This window comes from Acomys russatus, chromosome 28 (assembly GCF_903995435.1).
Source record: "Acomys russatus chromosome 28, mAcoRus1.1, whole genome shotgun sequence".
NCBI classification, from domain to species: domain Eukaryota; kingdom Metazoa; phylum Chordata; class Mammalia; order Rodentia; family Muridae; genus Acomys; species Acomys russatus.
In genome coordinates, this window is record NC_067164.1 from 41,689,073 (window position 1) to 41,708,162 (window position 19,090).

Below are 19,090 nucleotides of genomic sequence, written 5' to 3' on the forward strand. Positions count from 1 at the left end.
TCTTCAGAGCATCTTTAGTAATGGCTGAGTGATCCTGTGCCAGTCAGTGCAGAGGACAGAGAGGGGAAGCCCGTGTGGAGGAAGCATGGCTTCCTGCCCTTGTTGCTGAGTGGGCTGTTTGCCTGCCAGGCCAGGGCGTGACCTCCTTTAACCTTCCTTTCTCAGGAGCTAGGGATTGTCATCTGTGCTGTACACATGCAGAGACTGGGAGTTCACAGCCAGAAGGGTGCAGGGGCGGTGGGGGCTGGGGGGTGTGAGGGCCAGGGGGATGGGACACAGGCAATCCAGAATATGGTGCAAATCTGTCTGAAATGGCTCCTTAGTGCTCTAAGCTGCACCCTCCTCATCCTGTCCCTAAATACTGGCATGATACTAGACAGGCCCATCCCATCCAATGACCTTAAATGCTGTCTAGGCTGGGGCTTTGCGGCAGGGCATCCGCCCGGCATGCACAATGCCACACGGGTTCCATCCAACAGTAAGCAATGTCTATGTCTGCACTGGGGGTTCTGAATCTGTACCCTCCACTCAGGTTCCGCACCTCAGAACGCTGTGTAGACATGACAGTTCAGATAGAAATCTTCTGCTGCCTGGTCCTGCCACCCTGCTCTTCCTGCTGAGGCCACTGCGGCTCTTCCTGTTGGCCCAGGCCCCGAACCTGGTGTCTTTCTCACACTCTCCCCAGTCCACCAACAGATAGTCTCAGATTTTCCCTTTGGTCTGTTTCAAAGGTCTGAGTCTCAGCAGCTCTGCCTTGGCTTGACCCTGCCCTGTCATCTCACGTCGGTACTGTGGCGAGAGGCATTGCGTGGCTCTCTCCGTCATCTCCATGTCTCCTCTCTAGGGTGATCTTTCTCTAGCCTGTCTCAAGGCTGTGTCCTACAAGGCAGCACTTTCCAAAGGCTTCTCATTCCGAACCAAGTCCGACCCTCTGCCCAGCAGGCCACCGGAAGTGCTGCTGCCCCGCCCCTCTTATCCTCACCTCTGACCCCGCCCACTCCCGCCCCCCACCTTCCCCACCCCACACCTCACAGCTCACCCTTAACCTTAGCACGCACAAGGTGGGGGCCAGGCTACCAGGAATTCAAGACCACCCTCAGTCACATAGAGCATTTAAGACCAGCCTGGCCTTCATGAGACCCAGTGTCAGAGAGCATTCCGATGCTGTTGCTCTGAGAGGTCACTCTCCCAGGCTCTGGCCTAGGGGTGTAGTGTTCTCCCTCATGATGTATACGGTCCCTTTGCACAACACGGGACGTGAAGCTGGGACTTGAGTCTTCACCTACAGATTCTCAATCCCTGTGGACTGTTGCTGAGAAGGCAAGCCATGTGGGAAATCAAGTCTATCGCAAAGATGGGGGTACAGGTGGGGTGGGGAGTCGGGGGGGGCAGGAAGGAAGAAGAAGGGGCCTGAGAGGAGCATAGTTTCTCATGATGGGAGCACAGGGGACATGTGTATGTTTACCTTGAAGAGTCCCCAATGTGAGGAAGCGTGAACGGCAATCCTTGCCTTACTTAAGAAATGAAAAAGCATCATTGCTGAAAAGAAAAAATGCACGTAAGTCGCTGGGCGTGGTGGCACACGCCTTTAATCCCAGCACTCGGGAGGCAGAGGCAGGTGGATCGCTGTGAGTTCGAGGCCAGCCTGGTCTACAAAGTGAGTCTAGGACAGCCAAGACTACATAGAGAAACCTTGTCTCAACAAACAAACAAACAAACAAACAAAAAGAAAAAGAAAAGACAAACAAACCCCATATAAGTCAAACTAGTTGAGACTGACTAGAAAGATGAGGTATTCAATCACATGTAGACCAACACTTGGTACATACACACACACACAGGGAAAGAATGCTGTTTTCACTCTTAGCTCAAGAAGACATGATGAGGGGGGCACATCTGAGGAGAGGGCGCAAGGCTCACTCCGCGCAGTGCCGTCTGTGTGACGTGTGACTACCATCCAGGCACTGTGCTAAGCCCAGGGATAGATGAACTGAACAGACTCCGCTTCTCTTGGGACTTACACTCTCCATAGGGAAAAACTGACAGCAAAAACCTAAAGCACATAAGAAAAAGTATGACCGAGTGTGAGATGCGGTCTCCTCTGACTTGCCAGGTAGCTGAGGGTAGCCTTGAATTTCTGATCCTGCTTCCACTTCCCCAGTGCTGCAATTGCAGGCATATGACCATTCCTGTTTCTAAGTGGTGCTGGGGGGTTTAACGCACACTAGACAAGTGGTCAGCCACTGAGCCATGTGCCCAGCCCCAGAACTGTTGTTCATAACAAGAGCTTAGAGCAATGCAAATACGCACTGAAAGAGGCAGGTAAGGAGATTATGGTACCTCATCTACAGAGTAGAGGCAGGTAAGGAGGTTATGGTACCTCATCTACAGGGTGGAGGCAGGTAAGGAGGTTATGGTACCTCATCTACAGGGTGGAGGCAGGTAAGGAGGTTATGGTACCTCATCCACAGAGTAGAGGCAGGTAAGGAGGTTATGGTACCTCATCTACCGAGTGGAGGCAGGCAAGGAGATTATGGTACATCTACAAAGTGGAATGCTATCCAGCGGCAGAAAAGAAACGAGGAACTGCCGTATGTGCAGATGTGGAGGCAAACTGAATTAGGCAAGAAAAGCAAAACACAGGATAACATAAAGACCGTGCTAGCAACGTGTGACAGTGGAAAGCACAGGGCGCGGCTCACATGTTAGCTTTTAGGAACATGAAGGAAAGTGGTTTCCATGGAGAAAGAATGGGTAGACACCAGGAGAGGAGCAAGACTTACTGAAAAGCATTCTCTTTGTATAATTTAGATTAAGTTACGTGAAAATAAAAGAGACAGACATCAACAACCAACAAAAGGCATCTAAGGTAAGTGAAGTCCCTGATAAGGAATTTGTAATTTATTCCAAGTATGGCAAGAAGTCAACATAGACTGCTAAACAGAGGACTGACAAGATCCCACACACTTTATATATGTTTTTGAGACTGAGGCTTTCTGTATAGCCTAGGCTGACACACTGTGTTCTGTGTGCTGCAATGGCAGCCATCACTAGTCTCATTGATGTAATGATACTCTATTTTTATAGTTGATAGTTTAATACATACAAATCCTTAGGATTCATTATAATTAATTTTTGTTTTTTATGACTTTTTCATACAGTATATGATGTTGGGGCTGGAGAGATGGCTCAGTAGTTAAAAGCACTGGGTGCTCTTCCAGAAGACCCTAGTTGGATTCCCAGCACCCACATGGCTCACAAATATCTGTGACTCTAGTTCAAGGGGATCTGATGCCCTCTTTTGTCCTAATTGGGCAAAACACACACACACACACACACACACACACACACACACACACACACAGTACACAGACATATATTCAGGTGAAACACACCACACACAAAATTTTAAAGTAAAATAAAGCGATGTTGCTGTCACTCCGAGGTAGGTCCCAGCAAGATAAGGAGGACGTGCAGTTGACTAGGCGCGGCAGACTATGCTGGAGGTAAGGCTGACTTCTCTCCGCATGGTGGAAGTGCATATGGCAGATAAGAAACAACAGTATGGAAGCCAACAGTACTTGCTGATGGATTGGCTGAGAGGTGTCAAAAATATCAGTTTTGTGCTTTGAACCTTGGGTAGATGGTGGTGCTACCAGAGCGCAGAAATTGGAAAGGTAATTTGCATATGATAACACACACAGAACCGTGAGAGAGGTGTCAGGATCTGGATGATAAGACCTGGGTGGGGGTGGGGGAAGGTGCGGGCGGGGGGGGGGGGGGGAAGCAGGAGAGGGACAAGGGCCAGGCAGGGAAGGCTTTGCCACGAGGGTGGTAGAGCCTCTGTCCTAGCAGTTGCTTCAGTTTTTCTCCTGGAGCCAGAAAATCCTTTCCTTCTATATGCTTGCTTCTGTGAAACAGGACTCACAGCACAGAGAGAGAGGGGGAGAGAGGGGGGGAGGGGAAGGAGAGGGAGGGAGGGAGGACTGAAATGGTGACCCAGGCCTGTGGGCCCTGTTGCCTGTTCCTCTGTGGGTACCGCAGCTGAATCACCCTTTCTTGGGGCCGAGGGCACCTGTAATGGATGTGAACATGTTTTTGTTTTGATCCCAAGTGTGGGATGGGAAACAGACTTGTGAGAGAGCAGGTGATGTTTATCCACTAGAAGATGAACCGCCTCTTCCAGGGGCGTGGTCTTTGCCAGCTGAAAATCATCTCCGTATGGCTGATATATGTATGAGCCCCAAACAAGAGGCTGGGCTTTTTGGTCTTGGTCTGGTTTCCTATTGTTTGGCTGCTCATCGCTCCACTTTGAGATGCTCCTAGAGAGAACTGCTCCTAGAAAGAACCACTCCAGAGAGCGCTCCGAGGCCCAGGGTTCCACTGCTGCTTTGGGTTCCAGCTGCTGCGGTTGCAGTCCCTTTTGCTGAATTGCTGGAATCCTGCCGACTACGCCAGTGCAATTGATCCCAGGAACTGAGTCTAAAAAGGTCTGTTCCTCCTGCTCCTGTTAACCTCTTCCCTCCTAGGATAATGCTGTGTTTCTAGAGGCATGTTTCTATGTGATTCCAAACACACATGTACACCCATGTGCAGCCCATGTGTACACACACACATGTGCATGCATGAACAAAGGCTCACTCTTCTAGAACAACCCAGCTTAGTGAATGAAGACTGGCCCAAGTTTCCACAGGGCCAAAGGAAGAAAGGTGGACACACACGGGATGGCCATGGGATTTGTTGGGGGACTTATTGGCAGAAGGTAGTGGGGTCCCAGGAGGTAATAAGATAGCTTCAATTTGGGCCAGGGATGCGCAATTTTGTTATCTGGTACATAGGCGACTTCATCCTAGCAGGATTGTATCTGGTTTATCCTAGGATAATATCAAGGAATTAGGCCCATGCTTGGATCCAGGCTCTTACTATGAGTCTAGTGGTTTTTACCTGTTTATATAGGGAAAGCAGGCTTACTCTGGGCTAACGGCTACCACTCAAGATGGCTGTAATTACATCAAGCTGTATCCATACGTTCCACCCTGATAGAGTGTGGAATATAGGAACCTAAATCAGGCCACGCCTGCTGACTATGTGCTGAAAAATGTCCCATCCTTCCTGGGCCCTGAGCATCCTCTTCTGAACGCTGCTGTGAGACCTCTTTTAAAACTAGACAGGCAGAACCAGGCTTTCTTCACTTTGGAGTACAGGCCGTGGGTATTTCCTACTGCTGTGCTCTGGCTGCGTTACACAGATGGCCTCGTGCCGGCTGCTGACAGTTACAGGCTGTTACAGGAACGTCACAAGGACACCTGAAAATGCTTGTGTGTTTCTGATGACGGTTCACCTGACAGAAACAACTTAAGGGAGGAAGGACTTATCCTGGCCCACGGTTCGGGAAATACAACCCATGGCGTCAGGAGGCCACGATGCCTGGCGTAGCTCTGTCCGTAGTGTTGGGGGCATCATATAGTAACCATTTGTTACAGTTTTGAAGAGCCGGGAAGCAGAGACGGGGCAGAGCCAGACACAGCCCTCCAAGTCCTGCCCTCAGCCAACTCCCACTCACCAGGCCACATCTTAAAGGTTCTACATCGTCCCCAAACAAATTCCCAAGACAGTGCCACTGGCTGGGGACCCACGAGTTCAGGCATACAAGTCGGTGGGCGCACATTTTTATAGGCAGGGTTCACCAGACTCCACTATGCCAGCCTGTCCACGGCACCAGCCTGCACGGGTGGTTGCTCCACTAGACCAGCCGCCAGCACTGCCACTCTACCCTCCAAAAGAGAGGATGCTGCGGCCGGGCTGTGCTGTTGGAGGATACAGACTTACCCTTTATAAGACCCTAAGCAGCATTTTTTCCCCCTACACACAGCTGTAATCTTGCTGTTCTCCCTACCGTCCTCGGAGACTGCGTTGCTAGAAAACCCAAGTGTTTGCCTTGCCTGACGACAGCCTAGCATGGGAGGTAAGCTGAGCCAGTGGCTTGGTTCTTGGAGCTCTGGGTGGATGCAGTCACTATTGTCTGCCTGACTGTGTCTGATTTGGGGCACTTGCTGTGGATTAGGATTTGAAGGAGAGATAAACATGCTTTTTGTTTAGATCATAAGCGGGGGATGAGAAAAAGACGTTTGAGAGAGCAGGTGATGTTTATCCCCCCCTTAGAAGTCGAGCCGCGGTGTCGGGGAGATTGGTTGTTAAGCAGCTGAAAAACATCTTTGAACAAATGCTGAGAGGAAGTATGAATGTGAGCCAAAAATAAGAGGTGGAGCCTTTTGGAGACTTGGGATAATTTTGGCTGTTCATTGCTCCACTTCAAGACGTTCCTAGAGAGAACCGCTCGAGGGAAAGCTTTAGGGCTCCGGGCTCCAGCTGAGGTTCCGGGTTCTGGTTGGTCCAGGCTCCAGCAGAAGAAATCCTGCCGATTACACCAGGAGAATTGTTCCTCAGAACTGATATCCTTATGGTTTCATTATTGTATTCTTTAATCTTCTTTTCCTATTGTTTAGGTTAGTTGGGTTATAAGTGAGGTACTCTCGGTTAATAAATTTGCAATAAAATATATTTGTTAAGAAAATTGAGCCTACAAGGCTTACAAGCTGAGCAAATGGTTTTGCCACCTATGCGATGCTCGTGACCCCGGGCAGGCTGAGGGGGGTACGTTCTAGGATGTGAGATTGTAGGAGCTGGTTAAGGAGGGAGAGACCGTACGGGTATAGCTTGATGTGTATAGATACAATTAAAGCCATAACTACCATGATGTAGCCGAGTAACCGTGCTTTTTTTTTTTCCTTCTGCATAGTGTGCTAGCAAATCATAAGTAGACAAAACATTAGAAGTATGTGTAGGGCTTTATTACGGGACCATCTTGTTCTATGGACCTCTTGTTCTAATACCATCCCAGGCCAGATGAACTCTCTTTTGTCCTAACCCGTAAAGGTGCCCATCTGGGAGCGCAGGACCACACTTCCATGAGTTGGTCCCCCACGAAGCTATACTCTGCACAACTCTAGATGTGCCTGCATCTCTTTGGCCAGGGTTCCTGGAGGCTGGCCCTCAGAACACCCGGGCCAGGTTGCTCAGGAGCACACACACATTCCCAGCCCCTGCTTCTTTTTAAGCTAAGGTGGGATATGTGGCTTGACTGTGGCTTGTGTGTCTGAGCACTCGGCAATGCTGCTCGGATGGTGCTGGAACCTCTTCAGAGGACGTGTGTCCCTGGGGGCTGGGCCTTCTTCCTGTCTGCTTCCTGCTCTGCCAAGATGCTAGGCGGTGGGAGCCCCGCCCAGCTGCATGGTCCTGCTGACCCCCTTCCCCTCCTCACAGACGTGTCCCCTCAGATTAAGGCCAAAACAGATCTGTAAGTTGCTTCTTTTGGGAGTGTTTGGTGTAGGAAAAAAAGAAAAAAAATACAGTCCTGGGATTCTAATTTTGAATTTGTTTTTCTTTTCGATGAATTCTCAGAGGCAGTGAGTGGAGAAAAATCATTAAAAATCAATTCAAGCTGTGGCCTTCTAAGGAGAGGGTGACATCATCTGACTTTTATGTTAGTGTGAAAATCAAATCTACGTGAAGCAATGCTCAGTTTCTCTTTTAAAAAAAGAAAAAGCTGAGTGGAAATTTGGAGACAAAGGCAGAAAAATGCCAAAACTCAAACCTCAGAATATTAATGATGTCTGTAAAAATTAATCAAGCCTCTTGCGTGCTTCTGAGCATGTTGCCCTAGGGAAGAGCAGTGCATGAGGCTGGCTTGCTAGGAAACAAGAGAAAGATGCCAACATTTTTCCTCAAAAATGACGTTTGGTAATATTTCTTCACTTTATAGAATTATTATAGCATTCATAGGCGGCTGGAAGAAGCAACACCATTAAAATGATGTTTGATTTATAGGTTATGTTTTTCCAGGTCAGCGTTGCATGTTGACCCATGACCCTTGGGGACAGGCCTGACATCGTCAGGTTTTTAATTACTGGCCAGACAACCTTTTCTCAAAATTTCTGCAGTCACAAGGAGGGAGAAGCCAGATTTGTTTTTTAGTGGAAATCAGACAACCCATAATGCTTATGTGAGTTTCAGGGTTTAAACATTTTCTTTGGGGACATGGATTCATTTAAGAACTTAATGAAAACTGTGGCCTGTGGTCGTATGTTGACATCTTAGATGGATCGCCTGCTGCCCTGGTTGTCTTTCCTGTGCTGGCTGACTGCACTGTTTAATGATTTTACCCCAAATCTATCCCTTAATGCCAGACGATCTCGGCATTTTCTTTCCCGTTTTTTTTCCCTCCAGTATGACTGACCCTAGGGCCTTAGGCTCACCGGGCAAGTGTCTACCACTTAGTTCATCTCCAGCCCCTCATTATTTTTAAATCTTAATCCAATAGGAAGTGGACGAACTTTAAATTCTCCCAGTAGAATTGAATTCTCATCTGAAAGAAACAGAAACAGGCTGCTCCTTCATCTCACACAGGTGTGGACTAAGCACACATCCAAACCTAAAGAGCAAAAATGACTATGTGTTAGAGTTACAGAGCCCGTAGCAGGTACAAGAAAGAGATAGGTGCTGGGCCGTGGTGGCGCACGCCTTTAATCCCAGCACTCGGGAGGCAGAGGCAGGCAGATCGCTGTGAGTTCTAGGCCAGCCTGATCTACAAAGCAAGTCCAGGACAGCCAAGGCTACACAGAAAGACCCTGTCTCAAAAAACCAAAAAAAAAAAAAAAAAAAAAAAAAAAAAAAGAAAGAAAAGAAAAAAAAGAAAGAGAAAGAGAGAGATAGGCATTGCCAACCACCTAAGTGAAAAACAGTTATCCTGGTGACATATTTACTGTGAACAGAACAAAAGGACAATGGCGTGAGAGAAGATATTGCTCATACATGTGACACAAAATTCCCCCAATGATATATTTTTTTAAAAATGCACTCAGAAAAATGGGCAGACCCACCCCTATCTGAGGACAGTTAGCTGATCGCTGCTCAGGGAGGGAGCGTCAATGTCCCTCAAGGGTGTGTGGTCTTTGGTAGGTTCACCATACCACAGTGTCTGTCCCACGTCCTTGAGCCTTGTGCAGCACTGAGTGGACTTAGTGGATTCTTTTTTTAAAAAGAGGAATGGGTAAAGGTGGCCCGAGGGGTCGTTAGTGGGAGGAGTGAGGGGTGAATGTGATTAAATATATTTTATGTATGAAATTCTCAAAAAGTTAATAAGATATATTTTATTTTAGAGAAGTTGGCAGAGGGGTAAATATGATCAAAACACAGCTTGAAATTCTCAAAAAGTTAATAAAATATTTCAAAATACCATATTAAGAAAGAAAGAAAAAAAGAGAAACAGGCAGAGAAAGTGGAAATGCACAGAACGATATGAAAAAGGTCAGTCGTTAGGACACAGTTCAAAGCTCACCATCAGTGCAGTGGCACACATTTAGACAGTGAGATAGAGTTTCACCACTGCGCCCACTGCCAAAACTCAAAACATGTAATACTGGTAACAGTAGGAGATGGTGTTTATTGAGTTATTTTTTTCTCAAGAATTTTATGTAGATTATCTCATTTAATAGTTACAAAAATGTTAAGTAGATTTTTTTTTTTAAATTAAGGCACGAACACCTTGTGGTCCAGCTAAGATCCAGTCTGTACATTCTGATTCCTGGGCTTGAGCTCTGTCAACATGCCCAGGGTCTGTGGGGAAGCCAGAAGCTGGCAAACTCACACGGGACCTCACAGTGTGGCGGTACATCTCTGTTCTTTTTTCTCAAGCCGGGTCTCATGGCCTTGAGACCATGACGCAGTTCTCTAGAACTGAACTGATCTTTGTTCGTTCCTTTGCCAAGCACTGGGGTAATAGTGTGTGCGACCTACCATGTTCAGGGTAACTTTGAAAACCTCATTCATTCCCTGTGGCCTGCTATCCCAGAAACCGTAATGGAGATCTCTGCGTTCCTCGCCTCTTGGTAAACTTTACTGCAAAACTACCTGGGCTCAGCAGTGGGTTTTTTAAAGATTTATATTAATTGGGTTTTGTGTGTGTGTGTGTGTGTGTGTGTGTGTGTGTGTGTGTGTTTGACAGCATATATACATATGTACCACGTGCATACTCGGTGCTTGTAGAGACTAGAAAGCAGTAAGTGTGGGATCCCCTGGAACTGGAAGCACAGAGGGTTGTGGGTTGTCATGTGGGTGCTGGGACCTGAACCCAGGCCTTCCTTAGGAGGCGTAAGCCTTCTTAACCACTGAGCCTGCTCTCTAGTCTCCTTGTTTTTCAACTTTATGCTCTGTTTGGTTATGTAATTTACTTTTCTTTTCTTTTCTTTCTTTCTTTCTTTCTTTTTTCGAGACAGGGTTTCTCTGTGTAGCCCTGACTGTCCTGGCCTCACTTTGTAGACCAGGCTGGCCTTGAACTCACAGGGATCCGCCTGCCTCTGCTTCCTGAGTACTGGGATTAAAGGCATGCACCACCACTGCCTGGCCAGTTTACTTTTCTTAATAATTAATATTGAATTTTTTAAAGCTCCTGTTAATTTATTTCTGCTGTGTTGTGTGACGTCAGAGGACGGCTGGCAGGATTGGTTTCTGCTGTGTTGTGTAAGGACTTGTTGCTTTTCTCCCCTCCTGCCACCTGGGCCTGGGCCGTGAGCTCGGCTCGGTCTTGGCAGCAAGCGTCTTTGCTGAACCACTTCGTCAGGCTTCTGTTGGCTCTTGGATTATCTTGGGCATTTTATGTTTTTCAGGACATCATCCCTATCACTCAGAAAGCTCCCCGGCCCCGCCCACCAGATCCCAATTCACACTGTTCCCTGTGCTGGGCAGGCCCATATGGAGACTCTGCAAACCTCCCCTCGCCGCTCCCCTTGCCCCGCCAGACCTCAAGGCCAGCTGTACCCAGCCTGTGAGTGCAGCTCTTCCTTACCAGTTAGCCTCAGCGAGTCAGCTCAGCCCCACTCTCCCAACACCCACGTGACCAAGGCTGCCTCTGTTTACCTGTAGGCCCACACTGACCTGACTGTCACCCACCCTCCCCACCTGAGCTTCCAGGTTCAGGAGGATGGCAATGGCGTGGCCCCAGCAGCCACTTAACCAACAGCAGTTTCTGTAGCACGGCTGTTCTGTGGCTGATGCCTGTGTGCATTGCCTAACTTGATTCTCCACAGTAGTTCCAGACTGGTTGATACTTTCAGCTTTTTCTCTAGTGTGTTTTTCTAATGTGAGGCATTTATGACTGTGAACCTCACACAGTGCTGCTCTAACTCTGTGTTCCCATGGATTTTCATAAGTTTTCAACTCTAAACAGCTCCTGCTTACCATCACAAGTTCTGTAAGCCTTAACTGTTCTATAGTACTGTAAAATGTATTTGATATCCAAAAAGTGTCCTTTCCCAGATTGGTTCCTGACCTCGCGTTGTGTTAAGTCAGTGTGATCTAGTTCCATGGTGTTTGCTGAGGTTTTCGTTGTGGGCCTACTTTTGGGAATTTCTAGAATGATCTCATATTTACAGTCTCACATCTGGAAACAGTCTTTCATAAACCCATTGGATCAAGCTTAGTTGCATCTTTGAAATCTCTCACATCTAATTTTTTTTTTTGATGTTTTGTTTGTTTATTGGTTTTTCAAGACAGGGTTTCTCTGTGTAGCCCTGGCTGTCCTGGACTTGCTTTTTAGACCAGACTGGCCTCAAACTCACAGTGTCTGCCTGCCTCTGCCTCCCCAAGTGCTGGGATTACAGGCGTGTGCCACTTTGTTTTTGAGACAGGACCTTGATTGGTAGCTATCCTGAAATTTGTCATGTAGCCCAGGCTATCTCAGAACGTAGTCCTCCCATCAGTCTCCTGGGTGTTAGGATTATGGGTGTGTACTCACAGCTAGCTCTTCAGAACCAAATCTTCTTGTCTGACCGGTTTCTAGGTGTGGTATGTCAAGATCTCCTCTTGTAATGAGACTGTCTTTCAGTCTTTGTGGTTGTTTTTAAAGCGCGCGCGCGCGCGCGCGCGTGTGTGTGTGTGTGTGTGTGTGTGTGTGTGTGTGTGTAGAAATAATATCTATTACATTATTAAGTGTATGGATATTATGCATATATGAACGCACACACAGTGTAAACTGCAGCAGAGTACTTTGTTAAAACTCTGAAACTAGTACTTCTAAAATCCATTTCCTGTAGTTAGGCATAATTCACAGTGAGTAGTACTATGTAGCTGTCAAGAAGCAAGAAGTTGGGGCTGGAGAGATGGCTCAGAGGTTAAGAGTGCTGTCTGTTCTTCCAGAGGTCCTGAGTTCAATTCCCAGCTCATGGTGGCTCACAACCATCTAGAATGAGATCTGGTGCCCTCTTCTGGCATGCAAGTGTACACTGTATACATAATAAAGACATCTTTTTTTGTCTGTTTTTCGAGACAGGGTTTCTCTGTGAAGCCTTGGCTGCCCTGGACTTGCATTGTAGACCAGGCTGGCCTCGAACTCACAGGGATCCACCTGCCTCTGCCTCTTGAGTGCTGGGATTAAAGGCGTGTGCCACCACCACCCAGCAAATTAATCTTAAAAAAGGAAGCAAGAAGTTGCTCTCTATTAACCTGGGGGGCTGTGGCGGGGGGAGGGGGGAGGAGGAAGGAGGAGGGGAGCTGTGCTGTGTGATGTGACCAGTTGTAGAGTTTTACGGTGACAGACATTATTTTTAGTGAACAGAACAAAATTTCTATTTTTATGAAAACATACCAGTGAGTTTGAGTTTGAACTAAGCATTCAGGGAAATGGCTAGAGGATTTGAGAGGCAGCGTAGGGACTAAGCACTCAGGGAAGTGGCCGCTCTACTGGGGCAGCTGAGGTGGGGACTAAGAAAGTGAGGAAAACAAGAGAAGTACTTAAAGGCAGTTGGGCAGTTAACACGATTTGCTTTTTAGAGTTTTGCTGTGTGGTGAAGCCTGGAGGGAGCAAGGCGAAGAGCTGGTTTCTGGTTTAGCTAGGGGGAAGACTGAGTTCATAATTTTAAAATGATAATCCTGAGGCTGAATGAAGCTCGGGAAATGGGTGTGGTGTCAGGGAGGCTCCACCTGTATCCTTGTTTGTGTCTTGGGCGACTGTGGCAGTCAGAGACGGTGAACTGTGGAGGCAGCATCGACAGTTAGGGGAGACAGAAAGAGTGGAGCCCAAATGCATGTGATTTCCCCCCTTGACTCAGAATACAGAAGGCCATGAACTCAGGGCGCTGTCCTGATCCCTGTCTCATTGCTCTCTGCTCTCTCGAGTCCTTGCTTTTCCCGGCACTGCTGTCATCTTCCTCATCGGCCCTGTTCCAACAGGTGCAATCAAGGCCGTGCCAGCCCAAGGGGAAGATAAAGTGACGACCAATAAGACATAAATTAATAATTGATATATATCTTTTTATTATGCACAGATAAAAGAATTAAAACTGTGGTTATCAAAACTATATACCTCTAGGCAGGTCCACAAAGACACAGACCCATGAACAGAGGGAAAGGACACAGCAGGGGTGCTTCAAACTGGCCACAGGGATTTTCAGGGAACCGTATACCCTCACAGATGAAAAACAGTAACAGAACCAGGCTCATTCAGGGAAAACCAGAACTGAGTGTTGTGTTTGGAAACTGGTAAGAGTCTTTCCCAGAAAAATATGTCGGTTTTATGAATGAACCCCCAGACAAAACAAACAGGGTTAAAAAAGTTTGCATACACGATTCCCCCGGCAAAATGTGCTCTGTTCATACAACCAGCAGTACACACATCATTCAAACCATGAGGTAGTTACAGTACAAAGCGACGGGCACACGCCTGCGTGCCACCACACCCAGGCACGCCTGCGGACAACACATGCAGGAAATGGATGGACAGTCTCATTACCAGACAAGCGAAAGGCCATTTTGTGTTCAGGGAAAAAAAAAAAATTTTGCTACAAGGCCAGTTCAGACAGAAGAAAAATCTCTGACCTTTGAAAATGCAGCATTAACAGCTGGCGAACACCACAACATGAAGAGCCAATAGTGCATTGCAGACAGTCGGCCTTGGACTCTGTGACCACACCTGTGGCCCACAAAAACAACACAAGACTTTGCAGGTGGAATTGGGTTCAACCAGATTGTAACAACGGGTCTTAAGGAAACTTGCGTATGCCACGAAAGTAAAGCTTGTACTTTGTATTAAGTCTGAGCAGGGTAAAGCAGTCAGAAACACTGTAACAAGAGGGTGGGGTGGGGGGGGGGGGAGGGGCGGGAGATGCCCCAGCTGCCCCCCTCAGATACCTAAGGACATCCTTTCTCCAGTAGGGATCGGGTTTTTCAAGCTGAATAATACTTCTGATGATGAGATCCAAGGAAATAAAAGGAGATCATTTTCTTTTCTTTCTCTCTTTTAAAAAATCTTTTTGTTTGAATCTTATAAATTTGTAAGTTAATTTAAGATTTTTATAAAATCACTGGTAATGTATCTCTCTCAAAAATATACATTTAAATATATTACAATTTTTTTACCCCATCCATCTAAGAAGTCTTCTAATGCCTTCCCATAGCTAATTTTGTTTTTAACAAGATGAAAAGGGTTTTTTTTTTTTTAAAGCAAAGAACTGATTAGAAGAATTCACAGTAATTGAAATTAAACATTTCATACGGAGTAACTTAAATTTCTCTAAAACATTTAAATATATCTTTATACAGAATTTTTGTAGTAAAATATAGCTATAGGTGATTTAAAGACTCTAGTCTTCTCTGAAGACATCTTTAAACATTTTTTTATACATAGAATATACTTAACAATTACATTCTGCTGAAGGTTAGGCAAAGCGCATTATTTTTAAACACAGGTAGCGTAATCTAGGTCCCTCCACAACGACACCTTCATGCTAAAACAACAACAAACTAAAGAAACGCATTCCTCTGGTCTCCCACTCTCTGCATTGACGGGGAGCGCTGGGATATTTTCAGTGCACCGGTCTGAGCTCTGAAGGAATCGGCTTTGGTTCACATTTCCCCAATTAAATGAAAGCTGTGCTGCCTATCCAAACCAGTGCGTCTGTCCACTGTCTCTACCAGCAGCGTTTCCTGCTGAAGCTTTCGCTCATGAAGGCCTGGGCATGGGTGCCCGGCTTCACAGGCACTGGGGTTTGCTCATGAGCACTGTAGGCTAAGATCTCGCTGTTTGGGGGGTGGGGGGAAGCAGGGATTGTGGAAAAGCAGTATTATTTATTTGCAGTGGATCTAGCCCTCTGCGGTTCAGTTTTAACACAGAGGTGCCACTGAGCTCAGTGACGGTCACGAGTGGCATCCCATTCTGTGAACGTTCACCTGAAACCCTCTGGGGTGAGACACTTTAAAGTTAGCGCCCTTCTCCCTGTCTCTGCATCCTCAGGGTGCAGAGCTGGTGACATCATCGGGTACGCTGGGGCGATCCGGGCTTTTATACAGGCTCATCGGAAGGTGCAATGGTCTGGAGTCAATATTGTCTACCACATATAACTCAAATCCCGACTCTGGAAGCGTGGGGAGTGGTTATCTGTCGGCCAGTGTGCACTGTGCCTGTGCCCATATAACACGCGTCAACTTGCTAACTCCTTCGCTTACCACTGAATCCCACCCACCCAGATGTTTAAGCATAAGGCTTTGGACAAAAATACCGGAAACAGGCACAAATTTGTTGTTCCATACAATGACCATTTTCGGTTTCTGTGCACCTGTAGGAATAAACCGACTTGGCTTTAAGGCACTCTTGGAGTTGGTGTGTGTGTGTGTGTGTGTGGAGGAACAGAAATCACCATTTTGGCCCAAGACAGGAATGTTGCCTTGGTAAGTGACAGCCCCCCAAGGCTAGCAAGTTACACAGGGGACCATATAGGGTGTGGCATCCAGAGAGAGAGAGATGCAGATTTGATATGGGGAGGGGGGTGCATTTTTTTTCTATTTTATATCTTGGTTCATCTCAAAGATTCTTTGGCTGCCTCCCTGGCTCTTCTCTCTAGCTGCTAAACTTTCACTGTTTCCTCTGTAACCTTCGACCCCACACGATGGATGTTTGGACACCTGGACAAAGCAGCATTAAACAAACAAACAAATGGCATATGTTTCACATTGAAACCCCCATCCTACGAGGGGCTGGTGGAGAGGGCCACCAGCTTAGCTTTTTGTGTGTGACACGTGTCCAGGGTCACATTTACATAGGTCGAGGTGAGGAGTGGGTACAACAGGCTGTCTGTACACTGAAATCTCTCTCTCTCTCTCTCTCTCTCTCTCTCTCTCTCTCTCTCTCTCTCTCTCTCCCCCTCTTCCCCCCTCCCACCCCCCCTGCAAGCCTTCCAGCTCTGAACGCACAGCACCGGCTTCATGCCCTGCTGTGCCCTGGCGGGCATCTAGGCTGTGCTGCTGCTGGAGCAAGGGGTGCTCTGGGTGCTGCCGATGCTGTGGGCCGCGCTGCTGTTTTCCGAGGCTGGCGGTGAGGTGGGGACTTGCTGCCTTCGAGCTGTCTCCCCTGCAGTTAATAAAGACATGTTATACATGTGCAATCTGAAAAGAAATGCCATCATCCCCCGCTCCCCCCATCCTGTTTTGACATTTTACCTGGTGTTTTTCTCAACTATAGGTAGAAGTAGCTAGCCCAGATTGGCTGGAGGGCCTTGCACTACACAGTGTTTTGTTTGTTTGTTTGTTCAGTTTGCTCTTGTTTCTGTAAGCCAATAAGAGTGTTTTCTATCTGGTCAGTTGTGTCTAGGATCTTGGTGGCGGACGACAAACGCTCTGGATTCTAGCGCCTAAATCTCCCGAGACAGCACCAGTGTCTACTAAGTGGGAGTGGACCTTCTGATGCCGTGAAACTGCATAACCATCGAGCAAGTTTGTGACCAAGAACCACACAACCAAGTTATATAGAAGCAAATCAGCATCAACATGCTTTACGTAAGTTGACAATTCTGTATTGGGGTTGGGAGTGGGGAGGGGGCTGCCTTGGAAAAAAAACGCTTTGGGGCATGTGGGACCTGCAGGGGTTGCACGCTGCGGCTCTCTATGGAGTTCAGTGAGAGTGCCTCCTAACACATTAGGCATTCTACTTGTCATCACACACCCCACTGCGTCACAGCTCAGCCCAATTCTTTGTGCCAAGTGTGTGCAATGCTCTGGAGCCAGAGGGAAGCTCAGGTCACACACATGGTTTGCATTTAACTGTGTAAGAGGCCCTACAGTAAGCTAGTCTCTTCAGTAAAACTGGCCTTTAAAAAAAAAAAAGACTCAAACTAAAGGAAAGCGATGGGGGCTGCAGTCCCCACCCCGCACCAACGCAGGAAGCCCAAGGCGTCTCTTTCCTGTCATGCCGAGGAGGAGGTGCACATCTATCAGCCAGAGATGAGCAGCCCTCCCTCCTGCTTCCTTAAAGCACAATGCTGCAAGCTAGGACAGCCTCTGACCTCTGAGCCAGCGCAGGAACTAGAGGCCTGGGCTTCCACTGCCTTCCTGGGGCCTCTCAAAAAACCTCTGCCAAAAAAGCAGTTCTGCAGGAGCGGCTCCTGCCTGGGTCAGGTTTCAGGTCCCTGACACAGCTCAGTCCACCTCAGAGCTGGGGTTTCCTCTAGTTACTTTCTCTTCTGGGATTGGAGGGCTGGAGAGGGGAAGGGATCAGTATTCCCAAGGAGCAGGCAAGATGCTGTGTTTTCATAGTCATCTTTTCCGGGTCTTCCCCAGTGCTGCCCCTTCAGATGCGTATGTAATCAGGTATGGGAAGGAGCATTTTGCCAGGAATCCACTTTCTCTTAAGTGGGAGATTATTTCTAGAAAATAATCCAATCTGTTTCCTCCTTTCCCTCCCCTTTCTCTGTGTTTGAGTCCAGGGCCTTGCATACGACAGGCCCTGCCCCTGAGATACATAGTCCCATATATTTCCTATCCCTTAACTGTCCTGACGTGCACGCACGCGCATATGCACGCACACTCCTTTACAAACCACGTTAGTCCATTCTCAGCTGGGTCCTCGCATTGCCCATTAGGAGGCTAAGGTGGCCAGACGTAAGCTTGTTTATTTGTTTGTTTGTCCATCCGGGGCTGGAGCCCAACCCCAAGTCCCTGGACTTGCTGGGTAACCTGTCTGAGTTAAACCCCTAATCCCTGAACTTCACAAGCAAACAGCTCCCCACTTCCTGCTGCCCCCTTGGGTTCTGCCGGCCTGTGAGCCCCATCTCTAAGGCTGAAGGGGGATGGATGGCCTTGTGCCTCCATCTCTTCCAGAACAGGACAAATGCTTCATGAATCATGTTCAGGAAAAGTCAGCACTGTGTCCTGCCCGGGAAGTCAAATATCTGCTTCCTGGTATCTGTTTGCCGGACATAAGTTGTTGCTGTGTCAGTTTATTTTAATCAAGGCCCATTAAAAAGAGATATTGTAACTTATGGAGCATCAGAAACTCTTGCCTCGGTGATGTAAAAATGCCATGTAAAGCCCCAAAGACAGAATCTGAGCCCTATACTCAAGACTTTAGGGTGCACCCCCGGTGGGCGAGTCAGGCTAACCTGATGCTTTACTGACTTGAGGTCAACGCATTGGTCTTTGAGGGAGAATTTTTGTCAGGGAGTTGTGTGTCCACACTGAAGACTCCTTCTCCTATCCTGCAGCAGGCTGGTTGTGTGGACCAGGTGAATCTGTGAGCTCTGGTTTAAGTGAGAGACCCTGTCTCAATATATAAGGTATATAGCTATCAAGGGAGACCCTGAAGCCAGCCTCTGGCCTACACACAGGCACGCTCACACACAATAATGCTAGTAGTAAGACCAAGAAGAAAACCCTTTCACAGATCAGCTCATCTGCTCTGTGGCTGTTTTCACATGTAAAACCTAATATTTCTCAATATAACCAATTTAATTTTTTTTCATTGTCTGGCAAATTTAAAAAAAAAAAGCTTCCCCTCTCTTGTTGTTGTGAGATGGAGGAGACACTGAGCTAAGATTCATTCACGAGACAGCCTAGTGTCCGGACTGCTGTTCCTGCTGCTAGCACTGTTGCTGAATGGGACGGTGGCAGGTCTCTGGCTTTTGGTAGCCCGGCTGGGTGACAGGTACGACCAGGCATCTTCTGTAGGAGGCAGGCTGGGAGGACTTTGTGGCTAAACAGAACAGGCTCA

At 47.5% G+C, this 19,090-nt stretch overlaps 1 protein-coding gene across 1 annotated transcript in view; it reads right to left on the reverse strand.

Annotated features, from left to right (window-relative positions):
- Positions 1 to 16,267: 16,267 nt before the first annotated feature.
- Positions 16,268 to 19,090, reverse strand: part of Tgfbr3 (transforming growth factor beta receptor 3) — a 111,012-nt gene continuing 108,189 nt past the window's right edge. Inside the window, exon 16 of the mRNA XM_051170563.1 lies at positions 16,268 to 16,456. Within this exon, the coding sequence (XP_051026520.1) occupies positions 16,338 to 16,456 (119 nt within the window). The 3' untranslated portion in view covers positions 16,268 to 16,337. The remainder of the gene's footprint in view (positions 16,457 to 19,090) is intronic.